General features: G+C 52.3%; 1 protein-coding gene across 1 annotated transcript in view; it reads left to right on the forward strand.

Moving 5' to 3' along the window:
- Positions 1-18,716, forward strand: part of LOC114892149 — a 32,727-nt gene extending 14,011 nt beyond the window's left edge. The window contains 3 exon segments of the mRNA XM_029216829.1: positions 9,697-9,895; positions 10,406-10,503; positions 11,868-18,716. Coding sequence (XP_029072662.1) covers positions 9,697-9,895; positions 10,406-10,503; positions 11,868-12,462 — 892 coding nt within the window. The 3' untranslated portion in view covers positions 12,463-18,716.
- Positions 18,717-18,722: the final 6 nt, after the last annotated feature.

Genomic DNA, 18,722 nt, shown 5'->3' on the forward strand with positions numbered 1-18,722 from the left:
CAGGGAATCCTGAGTGGGGCCCAGGAAGCTACATTACAAGCTCTCCAGGGAATCCTGAGCACACGGAGTTTTGAGAATGCTGGGCTGTCAAGCAGCCTGGTACCCTCACAAACACAGCTGAGGTAACTGAACCCACAAAAAGAGAACACTGCTCTAGGTCACCTGGAGAGCTGATGGCAGAGCTGGAAGAGAACAAGTCTCTGCCCAGCCCAGGCCTCTGTAAGGTGGTGCGGATAGGAGAATTACACTGTGATTATGACAGTACAGGCCTAAGACCTTTACACAAATTAATTCACTTAATCTTCAGAACAACCCAGTGAGGTAGGTACAACTATTATCCCCATTGTACGGATAAGGAAACTGAGGCACAGAGAGGTTAAGCAGCTTGCATAAGGTCACACAGCTCATGAACTATTAAACCTGGACACCGTATGTGTGCCGGCCGCCCCAGCTCCTCTGTCCCCAGGGGTCTCCTACCTCCTGCCTTGCTCCTTGGACACCACACCCCATAACTCCTAGGGACCTTCCAAAGTACCTCATGAATTTGTATGGGGGATTTCCCCCCTGCCAGGTACTGGGCTGAATCTCTTGCATTATCATTTAATCCTCCCAGGATTACCCTGTGGAAGGAATCAGCATCATTACATCATCCTAATTTATAGGGAAAGAAACCACTGGAGCTTACCCAAGGTCACATGGCTAGGAAGTGGCAGAGGGGATCTGAACCCAGTCTACAAAATGCATGCTTGTAGCCTGCCCACCAGGGCACCTCTGAGCACAATGATGAGGGATCCCACTTCGTAGAGGAGACCAAGGCTAAATGGGTGACCACACCAGAGCTTGAACCCAAGTCGTCTAGTTGCAAGGCTATTGCTCCTCCCAGGACAGAAAGGAGTTTGCTTGTCACTTGTCCCTAGGATCCACATGGCAGCTCCTGGGGCAAAGTCAGCCCTTTCCCAGGCTGGCTTGTTCCAGGGAAGAGCTGACACATATAGCCCTGAGGAATACCAGTTCAAGGCCTGGTGCCGCCACTGAGCCACTGACCCTCGGGGCTGTGTCTGATTCCCTGTGTGAGCCTTGAGAGTTAGGGGAGGTGGCCTCTGAGGTCCTCATCTCCAGGCTATGCCTGGGCCCTGCCTCAATAGTGATTTCCCAACTAAACAGTCCCTGGGGCTCAGGGCCATGGGGTCGTGGAAAGAACTGTGATAAAGATTTTTTCCAATTATGGTTATTATGACCCTTTTTGTCCATACCTCCTGGGGCACATGAGCCAGAGTTTGTCTGGGGTTCATATCTAGGGAGGGACTGCTAGGTTCTGGCATGCACACCTGTCAACCTCACAGGAAAGCAGATTATTTTCCAGAGTGGCCAAACCACGTCACAACTTCCACCAGCAGAACGTGAGCACTCCCCTCCTTGACAACACTTGAAATTATCTGAATTCTTAAAGTATACAAGTTACACATTTTATTCTGTTCTTATTGAATTTGTATAATTAAGAACATAAGGAAGAAACAGAAATGCTGCAACACTACTGTCCACATGGGTATCTAGAAATTTGCCCTACATGCACCAAGTCGCAGGGTAGCCTGCAGGCCCTGGGGTGGGGGTGGGCACAGCCTACGTGGCTCTCCCCCAGCCCAGCAGTATGCAGTGGCCACGGGCCAAGGAGAGGTTGCCTGTGATGGTCTGCAGGAATTCGGAGGAAAGAGCTCACAGTGTCTGCCACCTCCTAAAGGCCTGTCTAGACAGCCCTGGCCCCATGGGGCTTCACCACACATGGCGAGAGCCCGCAGAGGCCGGCCCCCTCCCCTCTTGCAAAAGAGGCTTGTTGGTGGCAGTGCTTCACCAACAGAAACCTTTTCTCCAATTCAAAACAGAAATGCACAGCATGAGTCACCCACTCTCGTGGCCCATGGATCACCCACTCATCAGGCCCCTTTTCGTTTGGATGAGAAAACAGAGGCTGACTCTGGAGCCAGGGGCCTTTCCAGTATGGGCTGCATGAATCCTAGTGCCCAGGTGATGAGGGGACCAGGCGGGTCAGAGCACTGCTAACTGGGGCTAAGATGCAGCAGGCTGGCTGTAAAAGGTGCCAGAGGGGAGTCAGGCTGCCTGGGCTTGAATCCCAGATCTGCCTAATATCAGCTGTGTGACCTTGGGCATGATAAGAGTACCTGCCTCGTTAGGTTATTGCATTGTCTGGATTAAATGAGTTAAAACTCATGAGGTCCTTAGAACAGTGACTGACACATAGTAAGTACTGAATAAAAAATAACTGCCAAAAGGCAGTTTCTTTGGGGGGAGGAGGTGCCGTACTGGACCCCAACTCTACCTTCCACCTAGGGGGATAAGCTGCCCTTGCTCCTTCAGAAATAACAATCGCCATATATCAAGTCTTCCCAAGCGGCCAACCCTCCATCCAGCACTCTCTGAGGTAAATAACATTAACCCTCTGGGAACTCAGAGGCTCAGAGAGGTTTAGTCATTTGCCCAAAGTCACACAGCTTGTAAGAGGCTCAGCTGTGGCTCAAACCCAGGTCTGGATGACTCCAGAACCCATGCACATATACTCTAGCACTGCCCCCCTGAGTCTGTGAGCAAAAGCTACTTCTGGTTCTACCCGTCTAATAGGAAAATTCTTGGCATTTAGGAAGGGGGCCATTTGAAGCACGATGCCTCCTTCTAGATTAGGCGTTGTTATGGTAAGATACAAACAGAGCCCCCCCCCCAACTCCCATCTCCACGCCTGCTCAGGGGCAAAAATGCAGACAGTTCTCACCAGTGAGCACACCTTACTGTGGGCTGAGTACCCCTGGGGGCCTGTTCAGTCCTGGGCTGCCCTTGACTGTCACAGCTCATCAGTTATTTGAGGATGGGGTAGTCAGCTAGTCCATTTCTGGAAGAAGCAGCCTCACTCTTGCACATTCCCGAGAGCCCATACCAGCCACAAGCATAGGTCACCTCCTCTAAGGTCCTCCTCTGACCCAAGCCATGCACCAAGGGAGATGGAAAACACACTGGGCCCTGCAAACTTAACAGGGACACTGTTCAGCTGCCACTAGCTTTTGCCCCATACCCTCCTCCTCCTTCAGAGAAATAGGGATGGGGTGAAGTGTTCAGAGGGAGGCCGCCGCCTAGGGAGGCCATCCATAGTGGTCACGACACCACCCTGGCTGGGCTGCTGGGCTCAGAGGCCACTGGTCAGTCTGCCTGGAGCCTGCCGGACCTCAGACATGTCACCCAACAACCCTACTGAGTCTGAAGGCATCTGACGAGATAAGCTGAACAAGATGGGGAGAAAGGGAAAGAAACAGGCTAAGACTCTAGCCCTGGCTCTATAGCCAACAGAGAAGTAAGTTCATCAGTCCCTTTGGGCACTTCAGGCCGAGATGTTCCATGATTTGGGATGGAAGGAGGACAGCTCTGCTTATCCCACGTATGACAACGGATGCCCAGACTCTCAGGGAAGGAAAACCTGGGGTAGGGGTGGTCAGAGTAGCAGGGGCGCACTTTGGATAGACCGAGAAGAGAGGAAAAGGCATTCCAGGTGGAGAGTTCTGTGTACAAAGGTAGGGAGGAGGAAAGACATTTTCAGGAGAAGAGCAAACAAGCCCACTTGGCTGTTTGAACCGAGAGCGGGTCGAGAAGCCCTGTAAGGTTTGAGGCTGACAAAGTTGCAGAATGGCTTTGATCGCCAGAAACCAAAGCCCCAGGAGATGGAAGAAGTGCTCCTTGACATCTGCCTCTGGGAGGGAAATCTGTACCCTCCCCCAAAACACCATCAGGCCAAGAGCCTCAGTGCAGGAGAGAGAATTGGGAATTTGGGCATTGTTGACTCTGAGATGTCAAATAATGGGACAGGAGACCTTGGGGTGAGATTAGGAGGGGTAGTAAGGCTGAGGGCTGCAGCCATCATCTTTAAGATTTGAAGAGCTTTCTGGGGATCAGGAACTTGTTCTTTGTAGCCCAAAAGGACAGGGCATGCAGCCCCAGAGAGGTAAAGGTCAGCGGGATATTCGGAAGGAGACTGCGATAGCCTGTCCAAAGAGAGACTAGGTGATTGGGAAGCAGTGAGCTTCCCATCACCAGAGGTATGCAAGTTTAGCAGGGACATTCTAGAGAGAAGTTCAGCATTAGAGGAGGTTGGGCCTCATGGCCTTTCCCACCACCAGCCTGGGACTTCACATCACAGCTTAGCTGCCCTGGGACAATCTTACAGGGTTGAGCCCCCCGGCTGCCTGGATGTCAGATTCCCAGCTAGGCATGACATCAGTTCTGCCCTGATTTCACACAGGGGCCTCTAGGGACCTCCCTCCCTCCCACTTCCTTCCACCCCTTCCACCCTTCCACTGCTGCATTCTGCCCTTCCCAGGGAGCACCAGGCCTGACCAGAGACACCTGGAGCCTGGTTGTGACACCAGGTCCCTGGGGGAATATTCCACCCAGCAGGAATGAGGCAGAGGGGGCCAGCGTCCCGGGGAACCCTGTTCACATGCCCCACAGAGTCTGCATGGAAATTCCAGGAGGATCACAGGGAAGATTCCAGTTTAGAACAACATGCTTTATTTTTGTCCCCCTTTCTTTCCTGTTCCTCCTTTCCCCCAGCGGTGGGAGAGGCGGTCACAGGAAGCTGGAAGACCAAAGCAAGTGTCCTCATTGGGCAGAATCACAGGAAGACCAGTGTGGAGAGATGGGGGTGCTGGGAAGATAGGGAAAGGACCCAGACGGGCCCGGGGAGGTGGACACCACATGGGAGAGGGTGGAGGGGAGGGCAAAGTCAAGGGGATAACGAAACCTGGGCAGGGTGGTGGGCGGTGGGCATGATCATCGATCAGACCAGCAGGCATTCCTGGACACCCAAGACTAGAGTTACATTAGCTCTGGGTTCAAGTTGGGGTTAGAGAGTCAGCCAAGTTTCCCAGAATAGACAGTGGATATCAGGATTGGAGCTTCCAAGAACCTTGGGCACTAGGTCCCAGCCTTAATGGACTGTAAAGCTACAGAGTACTACTAAATCCATCTCGTTCACCCTGGTGATCCTGGTAGATGTTTAATAAACACTCCTGGTGTTGAAACTCATAACAACCAAGTCCTGTTAGAGCTGAAAGGGACCTTTAAGCTCATCAAAGCCACCTCCTCGTGTTACAGATGCAGGACCTGAGGCCAATGATGGGGAGAGACTTGCCAAAGATCAGACTGCCAGAGTGGCCACCCAGTCCTTGAATCCTTCTTTGCCCCTTCCCTGCCTTCTAGATGGAGACTGTGGTATGGTCCTTACAGCCAAAGGAGGGAGACAGAGAAGAGGCAGTTACCCTGCCAGGACATAACTGTCTCTAAGAGGTAGTCAGAGGATAATGGCATATCTTCACTTCTGGCAGCTCTGCCCAGGAAGGTGCTTTCCCTGGCCAGACATGGTCCGCAAAGTTGTCAGCTGCTGCAGATGGGAGGCCTCCTACAGAGGAAAGAGCTCAAGGCTGGGAGGGGAAGCCCTTGGTTCTTTTCCTGGCTCTGCCCCAATTCACCACATGACCTTAACATGACCTGAGATGAGGTCCTCTCTGGCCTCAGTGTGCCCAGTGAGGGGCTGGACCCAACCAGCTTGGATAGTCAGAGATTTCATCCATAATCTGCTTCAGTCTCCTCCTCTCTTTCTCAGTCCATCTTAGCTTTTGCTTCAGAACAGGAAGTAGGTCAGGCACAGGAAGAAACAGCAGCCTGCAGATTCCCCTCTGCCTGGGAGCAGCATCCTCTATGCCCCACCTTTGCTTTCCAGCCTTGGAATTCCCAGAGAGGCAAAAAGCTGGGAAGGCCCTTATGATCACTCCAGTGATCGATGTGAGACCAGAGAAGTTCCGCAGATTGCTCAAGGTCACACAGCAAGTCACATGTAAACTCCGAGTGGGCCTTAGGTCTCCTGACACTCAGACCACACTGTCCTCCAGAATAATGGGCATGTAAGCCATCCTCATGTGAACCGAGAGACTGACTTACCTTGACATTTCAAACCCCTACCTGGGGAGCCCACAATCTCTGCCCCTCTCTGGGACTCAGTTTCTTCTATCAAACAGGGTGATGGGGTGGACCAGATGTCTCTAGGAGCCCTTGCACCCCAGGACCCCAGGGTTTTCCAGTGTGGCAACCTCAGCCCTTTCTGCACAGAGTGTGGGTCTACCTAGGCCAGGAAACCCCACCAAGTCACAGCCTCCATCCAGCCCTGTCCCACCCCAGACCCCAGGGCCAGGCTTCATCGAGAACTACAGGCTCCAGCCCAGCTCCCCTGGAGGATCTGGATTTTTCTTACCATAAAAGGGCAAGCGTGCCTCTCTCAGTCCCTGCTGCCAGCTCCACTGGGGGAAAGGCTGAGCTATTTTTAGAAAACTCAAGGGTTTGCTCCTGAACTCAAGATGGAGCCCATCTGAGCCCGCACCGGGGGAGCCCCCTCCCCATCTCCCTCACCCACCTTCCCTCAGTCTTCCTCCCTCTTCGCCCATTGCTGTCTCTTCCCTCCCTCCTCATCTCTCTGTCTTTGTTCTACTCTCACTCTCACTCCATCAATCCCCCTTCCTTTTTTCTTTCCCTCTCCTCCCCTCTTTCTCCCCCCTCACTTCTCCCTTCACCCCAAATCTCCTCAGTCAGCTCCCCTCCCCAACTTCCCTCCCTCAGATCTTGTTTTAGGTGGTTGGAAAAGTAACATATCTGCACCCCCCACACACACTCTTTTCTTAAACACTATTTACAACATAAATTCCAAACATCCGCCATCTGGTTCTAGGAAGGGCCAAAAGATATTTAGAAAAGGAAGTCATGATTATTCCATCTTCAAGCCAAAGGAACTCAAAGGCCCTTCTCTCTCCCGCCTTCCTCCCAGGGACCTTTGTTAAGATCTGACCGATTAGGATCCTTCCGTGAGTGGAAGGGGTCAGTCCCAGCTGGGCCTCTGACCGGCTGCATCACTTTGAGCTTGTTGCCTCTCCTCTCCGTGTCTCAGTTTCCTCATCCAAACAATGGGAACGCAACTAGGGTGCCTTCAGCACTAATGCTCTGAGACTTCATGTCCTGCTGCACAAAATCCCAAGGTGTGGGTCCCTGGGGCCTGCCTTGGGCTGGGCAGTGAGGGTGAGATGGGAACAAGGGGAGTGAGAGGCAGCAGGGGAGCTCCAGCCTTAACCCTTGATGCCCGGTGCCTTTCACTCCATGGAGAGCTACGCATTCCTTCATGCAGGGGGATGGGATGGAGTCAAACCATCCCCCTTTATCTGAGACTCTGGACACCATGGAGTCCAGTCTTCTCTCCACCACATCATGGTGAGGCCCAGAGAGGGGAAGGCACTTGTCTACAGTCACACAGCATGCCTACAGGAGACCTGGTACCTAACCTGCTGCTCTTCCATCCAACACCTTCCAGAAGAAGCCAACATCTGCATTACCCAGAAAGCATCACCCAGCCCAGCAAACTGGAACCCTGGGGGTCTCAGTTCTTTGCAAAGTGGACAGGACAGAAGGGAAAACTAACTCCTTTATCATGATAGTTTCTTCAAACAGACAGCATACAAGGGAGAAATGCTGTGGGAAAGAGAAATGCTGTGAGAAGTCCGTTGTTTCTGGGGACGCCCATTGCCAGGGTGCACACAGCCTCCACTTACACTGAAAATGCTCTCCCTACTCACAGCTCCCTTTCCATAAGGATGCTTTCCATAATACACACTTGACAGAATGTCATGTGATGCTGACTCCGGCTGTCGCTCTGTAAAAAGGGTGCCATAAATAGTCTGGTCCTACAGGGGAGCCTGAAAAATGCATGCTGGGCTGCCCAGAGCCAATCGTGATCCCAACATGTACGAACTAAGTGACCTTGAGGGACTGCTGTAACTCCTGAGAGCCTTGGTTTCCTCATTTGCAAAACAGGGTTAAGAGTGGTTCCTAACTCACAAGTGATTGTGAGGATAAAATAAGAAAACCTGTGTAAAAGAAGCACTTAGCAAGTGTGGAGCACATCGGAGGCACCCAGTGTGTTAGCTGTAACATGTATTGGCCATTGTTATGATTACGGCATGTCCCAGTGTAAGCTGGGTAGCTGGGAGCTGTTACCACTGTCACTGTTATCCCAGTCTGTTCACATTGGAAGGTCAGGGTGATGGGGAGTCTTGGGGATCCTGATCTCTAACCCCCACCCTCCCAGATACCGAGCTACCCGAGGCTGGGCTTGGAATTGTAGGAACTGTAGGTCACTGCCGGGGTCTAGGCCCCTTTTCTCTCCCTCTCTTCCCTTCCTCCTGCATCATCTTGTGACAGCCTCAGACTGTGTTCCCAGGGCTTGCTCGAAAGTCCCCAGCAGCGACCTTCCCTGGGGAGGAAGTGGGGAGCGTGTGAGGCTGGTGAACTCAGCTGAGCTGTCAAGGGGGTGGGAGGGCGCTCTGGGAATGGAGACCCAGAGGAGCCGCACAACGGAGGGGGCATGGAAAGGGGCCCCACACGGCAGCTCCCACCCCAGCTTCCACATCTTCCCTAGATGCCTCTTCGGACCTTTGCCCTCATCCTTCCTGCTTCTCGTGCTCCCATGCCTGTGCCTTGCTGTGGGTCCAGCCCCGTGCTCATAATGGAAGCTGCAGCCACTTATTGTGGACTTACAATGTGCAGAAACTGTGCTTGCACTTGACATCTACCTCGTTTGACCTTCACAAACAAGCCAAGGTTCAGAGAGGTGAAGCCACCAGCTCAAGATCACACAGCTAGAAAGTGCAAGGGGGGAGATTCAAACACATGTCTGCTGGACCCCAGGGCGGGTGTCTTCTCAGTTTTTCCCAAAAATATGCTGGAAACCCTAGGGCCCTGGAGCCCAAGGAGAACACAAGCTATAGGACATGCACAAGGGTGAGAGAGCTGAGGAAGGGGAGCTGTGGGCAAAGAAGCCCCTCCAGAAAAAACCAGCGTAGGTGTGGGTAGGTGTGCTTGCATGGGGCCCCGACCTCAGCCATCTCCCACGGTAGTGCCATCTGGTTCCCAGATGTGGCCTATCCCCAGCCCCTCGTATTTCTTGGAAATGAGCAAGGCCAGGAGAGGGAACAGGGGTTTTTGTGATGTCTGTGACGACGTGAGCTCCGTTTTGTGGTCATCCAACCGACTGCTGCCCGAGCTCAGGAGACAGCTGGATTGAGCGTGAACAGCCCAGGGTTCAAGCTGGCCTCTGACACTCAGCAGGGGTTGACCGGGGTGCGTCACAGAGCCTCTTTGAGCCTCAGTAAGCAAGGAAGCCATTCCTATCTCTGGCAGTGGTTTTGAGTGTGCCTTAAGTTACAGGAGAGAGCATTTTGCAGGCTGAAAGCCTCGTGCAGCTGGAAGTGGTCACAGGTGGCCCCAGGGCTGTCCCTTCAGTCTTGGCCACTGTGTGAACCCCGGATTTCCACCTACCCCTAAATGGCTCCTTTTCCACATGCGAGGCTAGAGGTGGGGGCCAACGGTCAGCAGGGCCTCTCGGCAATTTCCTTCCAGACCCATTCTTTTGCTGATGGGGTCTTGATGCGCTGGAAAGGGAAGGTGACCCCTCTTGCTCTTGGAGCCTAGAGCTCCTCAGAAGACCCTCTCTGAAAGCCAGGTAAGCATAGCAGAGATAATGGCAGCCTAGAGGCTGAAGGACAGACTCTCTGAGGCCTGGAAAATCTCAACAGCCTCAGCCTGAGGCTTCTAAGGACCCAGCAACAGCCCAGGCTCATCCTCAAAGCCATCGGAGCCCGGCAGCCCAGTCAGGACAAACAAAGGCCAGGGCTCTGGCCAAAGGGCACCCCAGAGTCCTCTGATAAGGGGTATCCTTGTTCCTTTCAGGCAAGGGCACTGGCTGGTGGGAGGGGCCACCCCTGCAACCCTGACGCTGAAGGAGCAAACACCCCAGAGAGGGGCCTCCTGAAGACCTGAGGAGGGTAGGCGGCAGGGGCCCTGGACACAGACCTGTGAGTGCCACCCCACCTCCACTCACGGGCACCGACACCCCACCCTCCCCACCCCGCCAGCGATAAACTCCCCATCCCAGCCCTCAGGATGACCAAGAAACCAGGCCTCAGAACGGGAAGGGTTAAAGGAAGACCCTGCTGATTGACAGGGTGCCGGCAAGTCAGGGCTGTTGCACCGGGATCGTAGGTGAAAAGAAATGGAACCAAAGAAGGGAAAACCCACCAGGAGCCAAGAATCCACCTCACGCCCTGCTCCCTACAAACCAGCAACGCAAAGCCTGCGTGCTCCCGAGAACAAAGGACTTGGGGGAGCTGTGGAGGATGATGGTCATTTTCCCTGGAAAGAAGTAAATGGGGTCGGATTCTAGAAGCAGGGAGACCTGGGGCTGTGTCAGCCTCTGATAACAGAACCAGCCCTCGGGGCTTTGAGAGCGTCAGGCATGTGCTCGGACGCATAGTGCTTGGAATACGGTGAAGCTCTAGAAGCCGTGAGCAGTTGTTTTTACCGTGCATCATATTCTTCCCACACTTACCAGCTGTTCGTGGAGCGGGCAGGGTGAGGGACCAGCTCCATAAGACAGGTGGAGAAACTGAGGCCCAGGGAAGTGAAGGAGTTCCACTCAGAGTCATACAGACAGTCAAGGGCAGAGGGGGATTCTGGCACCAGATCTCCAGAGGATGGAAAAAGAGGAGGAAGATTTGGAAGTGAGCAGAGGAGGCAGGACTCGGACAAGGAGCTGACACGCCAAAGACAGCAGGCGCAGCCCAGGCTGCTTATATAACACAGCACACCTGTTAACCTCTGCACACACCCCACACGTGTGTGCAAACGTGCGCCCCGGCACAGCGCACACACCTGGCCCTCATTCACTAGCAAATGAGCCTTGGAGACTGGGTCCAAACAAATTGCATTAGGAGGGCGGCAGGCGCCACCTCCCCCCCCGCACTGTCGGGCTCCAACACTGAGCAGGCCTGCAGAGCTGCCAGCTGCGGTCTCTCGGCCACGCTGACAGGCCCTCCTCAGCCCCCTCCCCCCGCCCCTGGGCCCCAGGAAGGGGGCTGGGGTCCGAGAGAATGCCATGATGATGGATGGGCTGAGGGAGGTTCCAGGGCTAGCTCAAGAGCACACAGGATGTTCGTGCTTATGCAAGGCTCACTTCTGAGCTGTTCCCAGCAAACCAGCCCCACCTTCCCTCCCTCCCTCCCCTCCGGCAGCCTCTCCCACGGTCACTGCTGCCAGAGCCCAGAGCCCAGGCCCCTAGCAGATCTACCCCCCAACACTCAGCTGGGCTGAGCGGGAACTGGTCAGCTCAGGAGGCAACGGCCTGGGGCTGACACACAGGTGGGCACTTTAGAGGGAAGAAGGAATTTGTGAACAGAAAGACAACACCATCATGTAAAGGTGGCATCTCTGTGCTTTCTCATCCATTGTTTTGTTTAATCCTCCGAATGTGCCTGGAGTTAGAAGATTGTGCCCATAGTACAGATGTGACTACTGAGGTTCATTCATTCAGTGATCCCACAGCTCCCCTTTCCTGAGCCCTGAGTCTGCACCAGGCCCTATGTGGGGTGCTGGGGACACCGAACTGAATGACTTACAGCATCTGCCCGCATTGCTTTACAGAACATTCACCTTTGGGCTGGGTCATTGGGCACTGGGGCCCCCTGGTCTTCCAGGGGAGCATCTCCAGCAGAATCCCTTTTCCATATGGTATATGTGAGTTATTGAATATTATTACTAAGAGGAGCCTTAGCGATCAGCCCATTCAGAACACAGACCCTGAAGTCAGACAGCCCCAAGTTCCAATTAGCCTCTTGAAGCCTGTTTTCCCATCTGTAAAATGGGAATACAAAAGCTCCCACCTCATGGGGATGACTGTGAGGATTAATTTGTGTTTTCCCTACCCTTAACTGACACAGGGAGAAACAGGGGCTTGGAGAGGGAAAGAGCTTGGCCAGGGTCACTTGTGAGTTGGGGGTTAAGTCAAGACCCGATGGATCCCTTTCTCCTACCCCCCTCCCCACTTATCCCAATAGAAATCCTCCCCACCTGCTTCACCCCAAGCAGCCCAGAGGCCATGACAGTTGGCCAGTTTGTGCAGGCAACCACAGGGACATGTCCTGGGTCCCACCCTCCACCTTCAGCCCTGCCCAAGACTCTGCAGCACCAGAGTCCCAGGTGACCAGCAGTGGCCCCCAGCCCTCAGTGACAGTGGATGATGGGGACATGCAGTGGCAGACTCCCAGCCCAGAGCAGCCTGGCCATATAAGGGAAGGAGCCAGGAAGGTCTCCTGGCTCAGGCCTGGCGAGAAAATCCAGACAGCCACTGTTTATTTTCTCCTTCCCAGCCTCCCAAGAGCTTCCAGACAGAAGACAGAGGTTCCCCCTCAGGCCAAGCGACATTTCCTGAAGACAGTGGAGAACAGGGAGGAAAATCCAGTCCATCATCCAGGAGCAGCACCCCTGGCTGTGGACAGGTAGCACCAGGTAAGATTCTGCCAGGTAAGATTGTGAGGCCACCTGTTCAACTGCCTTCTTTGACAGAAGGGGAAACAGGGCAACAGAGAGAAGCGCTTGTGAGAAGGGATCACACCACTTGTGTGTCCCAAGAGGGACCCATCTCCTGACTGGGGACCCAGAGCAAGAAGGAGCCTCTCGTGGGGTAAGTGGAACAGGAGAGCTATGGACCCACTTCTCAGTGAGACATCATGTGAAGGAGAAAAGCCAGCTCTGTCTGCCTTCCAGCTAGTAGGCAAGACTCAAGGGAAGAGTTGCTGGGGCCAGAGAGCCAACAGAAGGACACCTTTCCTGCACCTCTGCCCTCCTCCCAGCCCAGCTGCAGAACCTCCTCCTCCAGGAAGCCCTCCCAGTTCCCCCAGGGAGGAGGAACCTAAGCCCTCAGCAGTCCTTTCTGGGCTCTCTCTTATGCCACTTGGGTCTGTCCCCTATTCAACTTGCCAAGGGCAATTTCCTTCCACTGACCAAGCTCCTCCAGGGTAAGGACCACATCAGATTCAGGCCTGTCTCCCCTCGGCACGTAGAAGATGCATTTGGTTTGCTGAACGGACAGGTGAAATGGTTAGATCCTGTCCCCAACCCTGATGGATTGGTAAATAGGTCAGGGGATGACACATGGAGCATGGAGGTTAAAAATTATGGTCCTGAGGCAGCTGTTCTGATAGGAATCCCAGCTGGGCTCCTAGTTCCATGCCCTTGGAAAATCCCCTTCCCATGGAGCCTGGGGGATACACGGGGATTAGCACAATTAAAACCCTCAAGAAATGAACATTCTTATTACCATCAGCATCACTATGATTTTTCTAGAGACAAAGGAACAGAACTAGACAGCCTATAGCCATAGAGGATATAGAGGCAAATACCTTCCCCTGGTCAAAGGTCTCAACCTCTGTCCCTGTGTCAGAGTTTCCCACAGGAGCGTGGGACTGCCTCCCATCCACTTCCTGTTTCTACACCCAGGAGAGCTGCTATCTTCGTGGCAATATTCTGAGCCCAATGGGGTGTGCTGGAAATAGCCGCCAATTCCCCTGGTTCAAGCCAGTCTGTGACCCGGGAACCGTCTCCTCCCCTTCCTGGCCCTCCATGTGGTGGTGATAAGGGTCCCCTGACCACTGCATGGCTGCTCTGCAGATTAAATGTGATAGGGCAGTTTTTCAAACGGCAGGCACTCAGATGCCCCCTTTTTAATTTTGGCCATATCTGCCAACAATCAAAATATTTTAAAATTTAAGAAGAGTCATTTTTAATACCTAAATATAAATGGGAAACTAAAATACTGTCCATAATTAGGAGATAATAAAGGTAAGAATAGAGACAGTAAAAATGCAACAGCGTTCTTATTCTCTCCTCTGGTACATAGCTTGCAAGCCCCTGGGCCTGAGGGAGATAAACAGGAGCCAGAAAAGTGTCAGAGACAGGATAGCACCAAACTGAGGCTCTCTCCCCCTGGGAAACAGAAGGACTGGAAGCAAACACAGGGAATAGCCTGAGTCACTGTGTCTTCCAGAGTTAGTGCCCAGGGGCTTCCCTGGTAGCGCAGTGGTTAAGAATCTGCCTGCCAACACAGGGGACATGGGTTCGAGACCTGGTCCAGGAAGATCCCACATGCCGCGGAGCAACTAAGGCTGTGCGCCACAACTACTGAGCCCACGTGCCACAGCTACTGAAGCCTGCGCACCTAGAGCCCGTGCTCCGCAACAAGAGAAGCCACCGCAATGAGAAGCCCGCACACCGCAACGAAGAGTAGCCCCCGCTAGCCGCAACTAGAGAAAGCCCGCACGCAGCAACGAAGACCCAGCACAGCCAAAAATAAATAAAAATAAAATAAATAAACGTATTAAAAAAAACAAGAAACAAAGTTAGTGCTCAGGCCACGTACTCTACAAAATCGCCCGCTCTCTGTGCTGCGTTCGGAAGCCAAAGGTGGTCAGGTGAAAGAGCTTTGGAAACAGTCCGGCACAAAGGAATGCAGGGGTCTGGCCTAATCAGCTTGCTTCCCAGCAGCAAATGATCACTTTTTCGGGACGACCCTCCCTGGCTTCTTACTGAAATCTCCACGTTGGCCAGGGCGAGCGTTTCCTCTCCAAGAGCTAGTGGGAGCCGTCTGAGAGTGGAGTAGACAGGCTGTGGGCCGTTCAGGACCCCCAAGCTGGATCCTGATGTTGGAATCACTCCCCAGCCAAACGCAGTTTGGAAAGAGTTCCTCCATGAGAATTCCATATTAGAGCGAGGCAGGTCTTTGGGTGGGAATACCTGAGGCAGGGGCTGTCCCACTCAGCAGGCCAGCAGGCCTGACTTGCCCCAAGTGGCAGACCAGAGGTAAACACTCTGCAGATCAAGGCCTGCTTTCAGACTTCTGCCAGAGGCATATGAGACTATTATTCGAAGGAGGCGTGTGTGTTTTCCTGCTCTCTCCCACCCCCGAGAAAAGGCTGCTGGTTCCCTTCACCCTTCAGACATCCCTGAAAGTATATGTCATCCGGCACCAAGGCCACCCAGTGGGCATCAGCAATGCAGGAGGGTCCTCTGGGGGTGCCCTGAGATCTTGGCGGGGCAGAAGAAATAGAGGCGAGGCTCAGCCTGCTCACTCAGAGGTTCCCACCCAAGCCAGGTCTTGAGAGGAAAATGAATTATCTACATGGTCATTCAATCATCCACTAAGTGGCATTCCCTGGGACCCATCATCATGTACAAAGGCCTCCACAAGGCGCAGGGATCCTCACCATTAACAAATGTGGGTGCTGTCCTCAGGGAACTGGAGATCTAACCCAGTCAGACCCAGATGCAAAGAGCTCTGACACTGGAGAGAATGAGGTTGAAGAATACGATTCAGCCACTCTTACAACGCATATTAGGATCTACCATCACAAGTATGGTAAAGGATTAGAAAGAGAAAGAGGGCAGAAGATGTGTGAGGACATGGACCAGGGTGTCCTGATGTCTGAGAAAGTCAGAGAGGGCTTCCCACAAGAAGTAGCCGTTTGGTCTCCTCTTCCACCAGGAGGAGATGGGCAGGGGAGCAAGAGGGAGCAGCATGGTAGCTGGGGGCCCTGAGGTGGTAGGCACAGGGCTCCTTGGAGGAATGGAAAAAGGGGGCCAGAGGCCCAAGAGGAAGTGGCCAGCTGGGCCAGATGGGTCAGGCCTTGTAGCCTTTTGTGAGGGTTTCAGAATTTAGCCAGAGGGCAGTGGGAGAGTTTTTAGCATTTTAAGCCTAGGAGAGATATGGGCATATTTGCATTTTGAGAAATCACTCTAGGAGGATGGCTGGGATGGATGGTTGCGAAGTCAGTGGGAGTAGAAGCAAGGAGGCCAGGTAGGAAGCTAAGACAAATGTTTGATGGTATAAAATATAAAGTACCATGAATGTACCGTTTGGCTGGGATGCACCAAGCATAAATGTGGGGTATGGGGTCAAAAGGTAGAACATTATATTGGATGGCTCCATTTACTGAAATGCCAAGATTAGCAGCTCTGTAGAGACAGACCTGCCTGGGGGCTAGGGGTGATGGGAGGTGGGTAGGAGGGGCTAAATGGTAAGAGGGTTCTTTTGGAATGATGAAACGTTCTGAAATCGATTGTGAATGTATTCCCACTTTGTGAATGTATTAAAAACCACTTCATTGTGCAATTTAAATAGGTGAATTATATTTCAATAAAACTGTTTAAAAAGAAAAGAAAAGGAAGGTTGAGGCTTGGTCCCAGAGGGCTCAAACGCCAGGCTGAGGACAGGAAACACATCTGTGGTAGTTACAGCAGCCTCTGGGGCAATAGCTGGATGGTGGAGCTGAGGCCCCTCTAATGCCCCTTCTCCTGTCTAGGGTGGACTCCCTGCCATCAGCCCCTGGTGCAGAGCAGCGTGGCACCCTGTCTCCCAGCCTGAGGTGCAGTGCTGCATCTCTGGTCAGTTGGGAGTCTGAGATGAAGCACTGTAGCTCGGGAAGGGAGAAGTTGTTCTGCGGCCGTTGCCTGGACGTGGTAAGTGGTAGTGGTGCTTGCGGGCACCAGGAAGGACGGGAATGTTTCCACTCTCCATATGGTCAGCTGAGGAAGTTGCTGGACTCAAGTCCTACCTGTGCCACCATCTGCTTCATGATTCTGGGCAAGGCCTGAATCTTCTGTGCACCCCAGTTTGTCCATCTGTAAAGTGAGGTGTTGGAGCACTCAGTGATGGCCATTACCCAGCACCCTGACTCTGCTTTCACTTTCTGAGCCCATGACAGACACTGCTAATCGGTCGAGGCATCCTTTCTTTTTTCTTTCTTTCTTTTCTTTTGTAATTTTGTAAAACTTTTTATCTTATATTGGAGTACAGTTGATTAACAATGTTGTGTTAGTTTCAGGTGTACAGCAAAGTGGTTCAGTCATACACATACATGTATCTATTCTTTTTCAAGTTCTTTTCCCATCTAGGTTGTTACATAATATTGAGCAGAGTTCCCTGTGTTATACAGTAAGTCTTTGTTGGTTATACATTTTAAATACAGGAGTGTGTACGTGTCAATCCCAAACTCCCTAACTATCCCTTCCCCCAACTCTAAGGCATCCTTTCTTGAAGCATTCAGGTACAGCTTCAGAATCCTTGTCAGCACTAAGTTCTGGAGAGCTACTGTTAATGATTCGAAGCTACAACCCTTCATCATTTGTGAACTGGACAATTCCTAAAAACCCTTTCAGCCTTAAAGACAAAAGTCCTGGGCTTTGAGTCAGGCTCTTCACTCTTTGAGGTGTTGCCTAAGTTAGTCCAGGCATCTCCCAAATATCTGACCCCTCTCAGTGGCTTCAGACAAGCAAGAAACAGCAGAGGAAAATCACTGGGCTAAGCACAATTTTATTTAACCTCCCAACAAGCTTGGGAGGCAAATGTTATTAACCCATTTTCCAGATAAGAAAACCGAGGCTCAGTTAAGCAACTGGCCCAAGGTCACACACTGACTATGTTGAGCTGGGCTTGTAACCTAATCTGTCTGCCTTCAGATCCATGTTCTTACCCACTGCATGTGGTCTTGTCCTTACATCTTGGGTCACTTTTAGCAAAGACAGACCAAGACATTTTCCATTAATCCTGTAGATTTCCTTCCTCTTCTCCTCCCCGCCCCCAGCCACCATAGTTGTATTTATCTCACCTTATCCAGTAGGTCCTATACCATAGCATTTTACAGTTGGGGAAGGCTGAGGTTAAGTGATTTGCTGAGGGTCACCAACAAAGAAGTTGCCAAACAGAGACTGGGAACTGGATCCGCCCAGTTGGTTTAGAGTAAAACCCTCCCTCTGGCTGGAGACTAAGGAATACACATGATCCATGGCAGTCGAAGGGGGGAGTGGGGTGTTACCAGATGGTTTCTGGTTGACAACATGGCCTTTGACTACAGGGAAGGTACTTTCCGGGGCAATTGAAGTTCCAGTCACTACTCTCCCCCCGGAGCAATCATCCACATCCCGCGAGACACAGCAGCCGCCCTGGCTTCTGCAGATGGGGCCAGATGCAGAAGAAAACTCCAGCTGGTCCTTAGGGACATGCCAGAGCCTTGGTGCTGAAGGCCGCTCTCTCACCTTGTCCTCACGGTCCAGTTTTCCCAGGAATCCCTTAGATGCTAAGATGGGGATTCCTGGAAATACTGTTCTTGAGGTCATGGTTTAACAGCTGGATGCGTCTCCTTCCCACCCAGAGTTGCCCCTGCAGGGCTTGGGCTCAAGCACGTCATGAGGTCAAGTGGAAGGCCATGCACTAGAGGTAAGAGGGCTTGAGAACTGTGTTCTTGACCTTTAAGTTGCTTTTCTTTCCATTTTGTCCATTTCGTAACATCCTGTGAGGCTGGAATGGGAACTTCACCACTGTCCTGCTCTCGGGAACTTTGTCCAGGCACTCAGTTGAGCAGTGGTTGAACCAGGACACCATAAAGCATGTGTTTCTTTCTGCCTCCACCGCACCCCCACCCCACTTCCCCGCATGCCAAGCAATAGGGGTCGCACTATCGAATCAGCATTATTGATAAATGAATAAATGTACGTGAATTTATTTTAAAAGTTTGCTAAATCAGTTAGCTAAACTAAAAACAAAAAAAAAACCATTAAGTTTTAGTTCGATTTGTAATGCAGCCACAGAAAAATTTTTAAATTTTTCATTAAGGTAGAGAAGACAAAAAAGCTCAGAGTGCCCTCTTGTGGTGATGCCTCTCTCAACCTGCTTCAGAAGCACTGAGGCTCGCCTCTACACACACACACACACACACACACACACACACACACACACACACACA

This window comes from Monodon monoceros, unplaced genomic scaffold, assembly GCF_005190385.1.
Source record: "Monodon monoceros isolate NGI ecotype Baffin Bay Population unplaced genomic scaffold, NGI_Narwhal_1 Super_Scaffold_12, whole genome shotgun sequence".
Lineage (NCBI taxonomy): Eukaryota > Metazoa > Chordata > Mammalia > Artiodactyla > Monodontidae > Monodon > Monodon monoceros.